This window comes from Rhinolophus ferrumequinum, chromosome 24 (assembly GCF_004115265.2).
Source record: "Rhinolophus ferrumequinum isolate MPI-CBG mRhiFer1 chromosome 24, mRhiFer1_v1.p, whole genome shotgun sequence".
Classification (NCBI taxonomy): Eukaryota; Metazoa; Chordata; class Mammalia; order Chiroptera; family Rhinolophidae; genus Rhinolophus; species Rhinolophus ferrumequinum.
Genome location: NC_046307.1, coordinates 339549 through 349480, shown reverse-complemented (window position 1 = coordinate 349480; position 9932 = coordinate 339549). Strand labels below are relative to the sequence as shown.

At 51.1% G+C, this 9932-nt stretch overlaps 1 protein-coding gene across 2 annotated transcripts; it reads right to left on the bottom strand.

The window, feature by feature from the left end:
- Positions 1-891: 891 nt before the first annotated feature.
- Positions 892-9636, bottom strand: LYPD8 (LY6/PLAUR domain containing 8). 2 transcript variants are annotated; one of them, XM_033097073.1, is made up of 6 exons: positions 9530-9636; positions 7078-7186; positions 6621-6740; positions 5131-5283; positions 3933-4064; positions 892-1213 (listed from the first exon to the last, which is right to left on the bottom strand). In XM_033097073.1, the coding sequence occupies exons 2-6, from the start codon at positions 7130-7132 to the stop codon at positions 984-986; spliced, it is 690 nt and encodes a 229-aa protein (XP_032952964.1). In that variant the 5' UTR covers positions 7133-7186; positions 9530-9636; the 3' UTR covers positions 892-983. The 2 variants fall into 2 exon arrangements, with proteins under 2 accessions (XP_032952964.1, XP_032952965.1); XM_033097074.1 differs by lacking the exon at positions 9530-9636 and adding an exon at positions 7913-8064.
- Positions 9637-9932: the final 296 nt, after the last annotated feature.

Sequence of the window (9932 nt, the reverse complement as noted above, 5' to 3'; positions counted from 1 at the left end):
AGTGGAAACTGGTGACATGTAAATGAGGGTTATCGGTTAAGACTGCCATTTCAGTGCTAATTTCCTGGTTCCAGTAATTGTAGTGTCCCTTGTGTAAGATGCAGACATGGGGGTGGGAGAGGTCAATTGGCATTCTACACTGTTTTTGCAACTTTTTGGTCACTAAAATTATTTCAAAATAAAAAGGCTAAAATAAATAAATAAACAAACAAACAAGAATGGACATGGTGATGAAATATGCTGGTGGCCTTTTTGGTGGCTTTGCCCTTAATGACATTGAAGACCCCATTGGCTGGTACCTTTAATCTTTTATTACAGATGAGCCCATTCTTGCAAGTCTCGCCCAGGGCCACCTTACTTAGCAAAGCTGCTCTTCTGTGCATGCTAGACCCAGTGGCGTTTTGCTCACTGTGCATCTGACATGCAGTCAGGGCCTCTATCATCAACTGTAGGTTCTCTGAGAGGAGGCATTGGAGCTGAGGCACATTCCATTCCTTGCAAAGCCACAGGACACCCGGTCATCTGGGGCACCGACAGCCGTATGTCCCTACCTGGAGGCTAGACATGCAGTCTGCCAGCCTTTAAGCCACCCCTCCAAACCTGACCTTGGGTCCTATGGTGACCAGGCCTTACACAGCCTCACTGTGGGCCTCTGACCACAGCCAGGATGATTTGCTAAAGAACCAGTATCAGCAGTGGGGTCAACACAGGGTGTTACATGGGACAGCTGGGACACCCCTGAGTGTGGCATGTCAGGCCCCAGAGGCACAGGGCTGTAGGCAGCAGGTGCTCCTCAGAGGTGAGGTGGGCAGGGATCCAGGAGGCTCTGAGGGTGGTGTTGCACAGCGACTGGAAGGAAGCCCCGCCCAGAAAATTGCATGACAGCCTGGCCAGTGGGCAGACCAACGCTTTAATAATGGCAATAGTGTGGCTGTCGTGGGACATCGCCACTTACTGAGCAGTGAAGTGGGGGAAGGGTGTTCTCAGAGCAGCAGCAGCAGCAGCAGGAGTCCGGCAAAGCTGGTGGGGACAAAGGACAGCCTGTGCGCAGTGCTGGGGGTGGTGATCCAGGGTGTCGAGGGGGTGTTGGTGCCATCCACACACATGAAATTTTGGAATGTGACTCCTCCGAGCTCCCGGGGCTCCCTGGACAGGAACTCACAGGTGTCTTTAGAGACATTGGAACAGCCTTGAAGCACCAGCTCCTTTGTGCCTGTGAATGCAGTGGGTACCCTGAGGCCTTCACGCCCATGGTCCCTCCTACCCAGATAGCCAGGGGTAAGTGCAGAGGGACCGCGGGGGTCAGGCCCAGACCCCACCCTACCTGCCCCCAGAGAAAACTGAGACTCTGGGAAGTGGGGCCTGGAGCTGGGCAAATCCCAGTGTGTGCTGCGCAGCTGGCAGGTAGGAAATCTGGGGGTGTCTGGGACCCCTGGATCCTCTGCTCCCACCCAGGAAGGAACCTGTACTCAGGCTGTGCTGTCCACCTAGTGCCCTCTGACCTTATGGTCCCCGCCCGAGTTTTCCACGGAGTTCAGGGAAGAACAGACCCACGTGTCTTTGCTCTAGGTGTGAATCTTGTTGTGTTTAACACTGTTTTAAGGTGCCAATCCAGGAAAAGGCCAAGGGAATATGCAAAGAAGACGTGCTTGTGGTTGTGGCAATCTTTTGTTGAGCATTTACTGTGTGGCACTATTGCGGTTCACAAGGAGGGAGGGGCCTCAGCGCCAGTGGCCCTGATCCCAGGCAGACTCCAAACTTGCCCAAAGGAAGAGAGACAGACGAACAAATCCCAGGGAAGAAAGCGATCCATGGCTGTTTTACAGCAAATGCCAGTACCAGGCTGAGTTACAGTGAATTAGGAAGACATTTTACTTGGCACATGTCCACAGTAGTTTTTTAAAAAGAGACCTTAGGCAAAAACAACCCCCAAAACCTATATTTATGGTGCCTCTGAACTGTCTTGCTTTCAGATTAAGTCAAACACTATGGATTAAAAGAAATAATCCATCCTTTGCAGCAGAAGACATTTGGGGACAGGATGGGAAGAGAAGACAGGCCTTCTGATGCCATTGTTGCCTCAGACACAGCTTAGGAATTGAAGGTCCAGAAGTTTTAAAAGTATAGTATCCTTAAATGACAGGTCTAAGTGAGAGAAGTTTGTCTGAAAAGGCTAACACTGCATGTTTCCCAGTCTGTGACATTCTGGAAAAGGAAGAACTGTGGGGACAGTGAGCATGTCAGAGGCTGCCAGGGGTTGGGAATGGAGGGTGTGGGGACAGAGCCCCAAAAAGCAGTTTCCAGGCTCTCGGCCTCACATAGAAAGGTGCTGGCTCGGGTAGTAAATGGCCATCGACTGTGATCAAATGGCCATCAGCTGTGGCTAGTTGGCCGTCAGCTGTAACCAGTGAGCCATCGGGCACTAATATAACCGCCGTGGCTAGGCTAGCAGAAAATGGGGGCTAGCAAGAAGATGGGGGCTGAGCCTGCAAGCGGTGCAGTGAGGGGTGAGAATTGTGTGGCTCCTGCTTCCTGTGTCTCCAACCCAGCCGCCAGCGAGAGTATAGTGGTATGACTCCCCTACCTATGGCCCCGTGGGTGTTCCTTTTTGGCCTCACCATGTCCTGCGTTCTTATGTGGGGAGCGGGAGCTGAGACCCCGCCTGACACCCTGCACGACAGAGGGACAGAATACAGGGGTTCCTGGGGCTATGAGCCCTCTCTGTGTTCTGCCGTTGTGGTGGGCACATATCTAAGCATTTGCCAAAACCCACAGAAAGTACAGCACAGATTGTGACCCAAATGTACACTATGGACTTTGGGTGCTAATGACACGTCAGTGTGGGGTCATGGATTAAAACAAATGTACCATCTCGCGGGAGATGCTAATGGGAGAGTCTGTGCGTGTGGGGGCGGGAGGTCAGTGGGGATCCCTTTACCTTCCTCTCAATTTTGCTGTCAACCTAAAACTTCTCTAAAAAGTAAATTCTAATTTAAAAAGTAAAAAGAGATTTAAGATAAGTGTGAATCTGCGATTTCAATGAAGCATTGATTTGTGACACTGTGATGGCCATCTAACAAAAGTTGAAATCAAACTATACGTGGGTGTTGGTGCTCTTACACTCCTATTCCTCTGAGCCATGTGGTGGCAGAAGCCGTCTGTTCCTTCAGCTTCAAGCCTCTTCTTCCGTGCAGTCCAGCAGGGAATGTGGGGTGCGGGGTGCAAAGGGTCTGGCAGAGTGCCAGGTCCTGGCTGGGGACCAGAGCTGCTCCAAGAGCAGGTCGAGGAATTGGAGTGGCACCTAGCAGCAACCACTTTCCCTGACTAACCCATGTTGTATTGTTTAAATACTCACACATAATATTTGCCTGAGTATTTAAAGAATAAAACACTTACTAGTTTTGTATTTTAATTGTTAATTTCAATTTCATAAGGGCTAATATCAAATTATTTTTGTAGAAAGGAACAACTGGTTGGCTATAAAGCCCAGTTTGAGTCTTTCTTCCAGTGTCTAAGCTGTTACAAGCCAGCACCTCTCAGTGACAGATAGCAAAGAAGATTGTACGTATAAAAGGAAATAAAAGTCACACCCCCCACACCTACAGGATGTGGAAACCTGGTAAAGAAGTCAGTCCAGGAGGGACAGGATGCAACTAAACAAGCCTGTCTGGCTTACACAGTGGGGCTAGAGATGGCTCCCCAGGAGGGACAGTTCCCTGGGAGGGATGGCTTCCCGGGAGAGACTTCTGTGGATGAAGGAGGCAGAGGAGCAAGCAGCTCAGGGCTTGTTAACAGCCTCACTATCTCTAAGGCATTCTGCCCTTATTATTTATCCTTCCCCAGCACTTCTTAGCTATCCCACAAGTTAGGACCCAAGGCTGGACACATTTCAATTCAAGTCCCATAAAAGGAATAGGAACTCCAAGACGTACCGTTAAATACTGCAACTAGATTGACACAGCGTTCTCCTTGAAGACACCTCCGGGGTTTCACCACACAGGAAGTTTCACTGGACCCATAACACGCAGGGCACTCTATGCTGGACATATTTTCCTGTGTAGGAGCTGGGCACAGGAAGAGGCATTACTCCAGAACAGTGTCACCACAGAGAACACAGCCCGGCCCTACAGGCAGAGACACCCCCCAGGCGCCCTGGGCATGCAGCAGCTGCATGCCCAGGAAGCTCAGAGCCTGCCTGGAAGACACAGTCATCCCTTGCCCACCTGCCATCACGTACTTACTGCCAAGCCCCACAGACCCACCCTTGCAGACATCATCCAGTCGTCAAGGACTGTGGTCCGTGAGTGTGCTGGGCTGAGAAGAAAGGGAAAGTTTGCACTAAAAGCAAATATGAACCAGCTATTCTGAATATAAGCCAACAAATATGTGACTATGACTAAATCTGCTCTGACCGAATGAATGTGGGCCATGTTTACCATTGTGACTAGGGGACCCGGCTATGCTCTTAATGAAATGTGCTCTATGAATGTTGCCTTTTTGGCCACATTTTTCCCTCTTCAAAATAAGGACCAGCAGTTCTTAAATTGTGGTCCAGGAACCCTGGAGATCCCTATGGCCCCTTCAGGCAGTACACAAGGTCAAAACCATTCTGGTGATAATACATGATGTACATGCACAGCCAGCCAGAGGGCCCACTGTGTCTGAAGCTAGAATCTGAAGAGCTTTGTGAAAATGTGTAACACTGACACTTTTCTCACTAAATATGTTTTGAAAAATATAGTTCTTTCCATGTAAAAATAGTATTAATGTCAACATGTTTTATATTTTTTAGTGAATAAAGATTTTTTTAATTTCTTAGATTTAATTTTTAACACAGTAAACATTGATAGACATAGTCCACATAAAGAAAAGTTTTGGGGGTCCTCAATGAGTTTTAAGACTTAGAGTCTTAAAAGAGGGCTCGCAACCGCAGTTTGGGAAGCGCAGATAAGCACTGGCTTGGCTCCAGCCCCACACTCAGAACCCAGCACCATGCTGCCTACCCACTTGTTTCCCAAATCATTCTCCCTCATCTGCGACCATCACGCAGATACACACTAACTCTGAGCACCAGCAAATGAAGGGACAGAGCTGGGGGAAGACAGAAGAGTGGCGCCAGCCAGCACTCACTGTGACTACTATCCAGGCAGGAATCCCCTTGGCAGCACTGGCTTTCAAAGTTGAAGCGTTCTCTATCAGACACATGGACCTCAAAGGCCTCCACCTTGTCACTGCAGTTCTGCGGGGAACAGGCCTTATCCTGGTACGAAGTGACATTCTCCCCTGCACAAGGCAAACAAGGTCATCAGCCTGGGACCAGAGGCTCCAGGAGGTGTCACCCTGAGCAGCCACTGTCCCAGGCTAGGGCAGAAGACACACACACAGAGGGTTTCCTGCCCCTGGAGATGGTCCCTTCCCTCAGCAGCAGATTATCAGGGATGCAGGTAAAGCTGCAGGCAGAAGGCTAATGCGCAGCCTGCACACCAAGCCCACTGTCAATCTCAGCGTCTCCAAAAACAGCCAAGCAGATGTGATGGGCCCACACACAGCATGAGGGTGAAACCAAACGCATCCACACTTTCAGAGCACAGCATTCCAGTCAGGCACCACTATCTGTACGTGCTGTTTAAAGCGCTAACCCTCAGTCACATGTGATGCCATACAGGACAGCATTGTTTCACACATGTCCATCATTGAAGAGAGTGCCACCCAACAGTGTGGGCCCAGTTTACAGGAAACACCAGAAACAGGGGACAGTGAAATGACACCACAGGAAGCAAGCAACCAAAACCAGAATATGAGACATTTCTCAAACTAATCAATGACAGTGAACAAAAAAGTGATTATAACTGTTCTAAAACAAATTAGACATAATAAATATACCTAATAGCAAAATGCAATGAGGAGATTTTGTTTGGATCCAAATTCTAACACATCAACTATAACATAACATCTTTGAAACAAGTGGGACACTTTTAAGGTGACCTGAGTATTAGGAGAAATTAAAGAATTACAGATAATTTTCTTAGGTGTGATAATGTTATAATAGTTATGTAAAAAGGAAAAAAGTTATTATCAGAGATGAATAGTGAAGTATTTATGGGGGAAATGACATGACATCTACGTTTGCTTTAAAATGCTATGGCGGAAAAAAAATCAAAATGTAGATAATTGTTGACATAGGATGGTGGTTACGTGGCAGTTTATTGTACCCTTTTTTCCTGCTTTTGTGTATGTTTCAAAACATCTGTACTAAAAAGTTAAGAAGACGGGTGGCCGGGTTAGCTCAGTTGATTAGACCATGGTGCTAATAACACCAAGGTTGCCGGTTTGAATCCTTCATGGGCCACTGTGAGCTGCACCCTCATTAAAAAAAAGAAAAAGAAAAGAAAAGAAAAAAAGTTAAAAAGAGACCTAAAGCTCTGAGAAAAGTAACGCCCTGGGAAGGAGACTGAGTGGACATGGATGGGATGTGAGACAGGAAGGCCACCAACGGGGGACAGGGTTGCCTTCATGACCCTTCTGTCCTTGCACAGCCCTCCTCTCCTCCCTGACCACCCTCTCCAGCTCCTGCCTAGTGCAAGCCCCAGAAATGGGGTTGATGAGCCCCCCAGGTTTACCTCGAGAGAATTCAGCCAAGAAACTGGTACAGCTGACATTGGCATGTGAGGGACACTCGGTGGCATTGTAGTTGGTGCAGGAGCTCTTCAGGGAGTTACACTGCACACAGCTCAGGGGTTCTGGGGAGACAAGACATTTGGCCTTATCAACACTGAGGAGACATTGACAGGGTGTCCCGTGCCCACCTCAGAGGAAGAGAAGAGCTGGGATGGCATTCCTTCCCCCAGGACCTCCAAACTCGAGGCTGTGAGCTGGAGCCACCTCCACTGTCCATTCGACTTTGACCCACTGCCCAGAGCAGCTCCACTGGGGCTGTGGCCACAGAGGGATTCCTGCTGTGCACTGACCACAATTCTCATGTCTCAGAGAGGTCTCAGAGCACCAAGAGCGAGAAGATTCTGGTAAGGTAGAAGATGGGACCTTCAACCCCAAAGAGGGCCACATGGTTTCCCTCACCTACAGATGCCACAGTGAGTGCTGCCAGGACACTAGCCACAAAGATGTCCTTCATGGTGCTGGAGCTGACGTCTCTGAGGACGAGGACTATGACCACAGTGCCTCAAGCCTGGAAAGACACAGAGAAGGCAGGCCGGGGGTGTCATCATACCCAGACAAGCGCTGTGCACAGCCCATTCCTGTGACAGTGGGCCTCAGCTGGGAGCAGAGTGGCCTGCAGACTACCCCACCCTCAATCCGCACTGATCCTAGTTCCTGGTCCTGGACACCCACAGACACATCTGCACACAGAGCACAAAGCACAGCGGCATTTCTGCACAGGCCTACCTGGGATGGGCTCCAGAAGCAGAGCAGGGCTCTCCCCTCTCAGCACAGTGCCCACCCCCAGCTGCTCTCTGCCACCTTCAGTGTACACTTGGGTGCTGTCACAGTCACCACCTCCCCATTGGCCTGCTGAGCTCTCCGTACGCATTAAGTAGAGCAATCCTTCCACCTGGCAGGCAGGTGCTATTACTAGCATCTTTCTCGTCTCAGAGGGAAAGGAGCCCCAGAGAGGTCAAGTAATGTACTCAAGGTCAAGGTCACACTCCCAGAGGTGTCAGGCCCTCTGACCACCACCCCACATGGCCTCCCACACACGCAGCGCCCAGAGCTGGGCCTGTGAGGCTGCATCTGGGTCTGGTCAGCACCGGCTGGTGTGTCATCGCTCCTGAAGGGCACATTCTCGAGGCCCCTGAATTGAAGAGTTTCAGCTTGCCGCCACGGCAGTGAGTGGCGGGGGGTGAGGATGGGTGGGAGAGGCGGCACCGAGCCCCCGCACCGTTCACTCGTTTACCGTAAGCAGCAGCCTCCTGTGCTCGTGGCTTCACTGAACTTAGACGGAAGGGGACTCGCTGAGTCTCAGTCCCCGGCTACCGGGCTACTGCCTTGCAGCCAGTCCCAGCCACAGACTGAAGCAAAGGTGGCTCCTGGTCCGCAGGGACAGACCTACAGACTGAGCAGTGGGGAGCAACGCACCTACCCAGCTCCCAGGCCAGGGTGCACCGCAGGCGGGGCTTCCTTCCAGGGGTCGGAGCTTGGCACACACCGCACAGCACAAGCCACACACACCACAGATACACACACACCTCACAGCACAGGACACCCACACAGGACACACACACCACATACACGTACCACATACACACACCACACACACACACCATACAGCACAGGACACACACATATACGCTAAACACACATAATACATACCATACATACACCACGGATACACACACACATCACAGATACACACACACCACATACACACAGACCACACACGCCACAGAGATAGACACCACATACACCAAACACACACACACAGTACACGTACATGGGGCATACTGCACAGCACAGACCACACACACCACAGATACACACCACACACACACTGCACAGCACAGGCATTCATACACCAAACATACACACAATACACACACACCACATACACCACACAGCACAGGCCATGTGCACCATAGATACACACACATACCACATAGTACAGACCACACAAACACCAAACACATGCACACACATACCACATACAGACACCACACACACACCACATACACATACCACAAATATACACACCACACATACCACATACACATACCACACACACCATATACAGACACCCCACACACACACCACACTCCCTACACACACACCATGGACGCACACACCACACACCCATACCACACACCACAGATACACACACACTCTCTACTGCTCCGTAAACCCCTGCTTGGAGTCAGTGGAAAGAAAGAGAAACATAAAATCACAGGAGACAAATGGCCCATCTACTGTCGCAAGTTCTCGCCATCTGGGGGTACAAGGAGAACAGGCCAGCCTGGGCGGGAGCCCATGGCAGATGTCTCTGTGCTGCTCCTGCCTGCCCCAAGCCAGCCAGCTCTCCCAGCTGGAACCCCAACAGGAGACAGCAAGGGGGGGAGGCAGGCCTGCTGGGGGCCTGTCAGTCTCATGGGTGTGGAGGGGGAGGGGGGAAAAGCCCTGGCAGCACAGCAGTCAAGTGTGCACATGGCCTCAGCCTGTGCTGTGTACCTCATGACCAGTCTCATTTTTGTAGGGAAGTAAAGGAGACCCAGAGACACACAGCAGACAGGCCGAGCCTGGAGGCGGCGGGACCCACGTCTGGATGGCCACGTCGGAAACACAGGAGCACGGTGTGGCGGGGCCCAGTTGCACAGAAAAGGAAAACAACAGTATCTGAACAGCGCTTTGCTGTTCAGAAGCCCATTGCTTCCACGCTCAAGGCAGCCAGCGCTCAGAGGGGCTCAAGGGGGACATGGTGCCACACACATGGAGAGTACACAGCACTGCCCTGGACCCCAGCCCGCCCTGGTCCCAGCTTCTCCCAGGCTGGCCCCCTCTGGCAGCTAGGCCCAGCTCTCACCTTCTGGGTCGCAGGAGGCTGATGCAGGGAGGTTGGAGGAGGTGTGTGAGAGGCCTTATATAGCAGGTGGCTGCAGAGTCAGAAAGCACAGCTGCTTGCAGGGAGGGACTCGTGCCAGAAGTGGCCCTGCCCAACCGCAGGGTACAAGTGGCCTAAGCCTCTGGGAGCAAGGCACTTGGTCAACTCTCTGAGGCCACTGGCAATTAGGAGCAACTTTGGCCAAGGCCTGCCTGTGGCAAAACATGTGCAAGAGCAAGGTGTGTCCCTGTGTCACCTCATGCCAGCTGTGGCCCCCTGAATGGGCCCTGTGACCTGCTAATGAGTTACAAGCATCACCTTGCACCAACCTGGTAAAGCAGGCATTTTCGTTAGTCCATTTACAGATGATGAAACCGAGGCACAA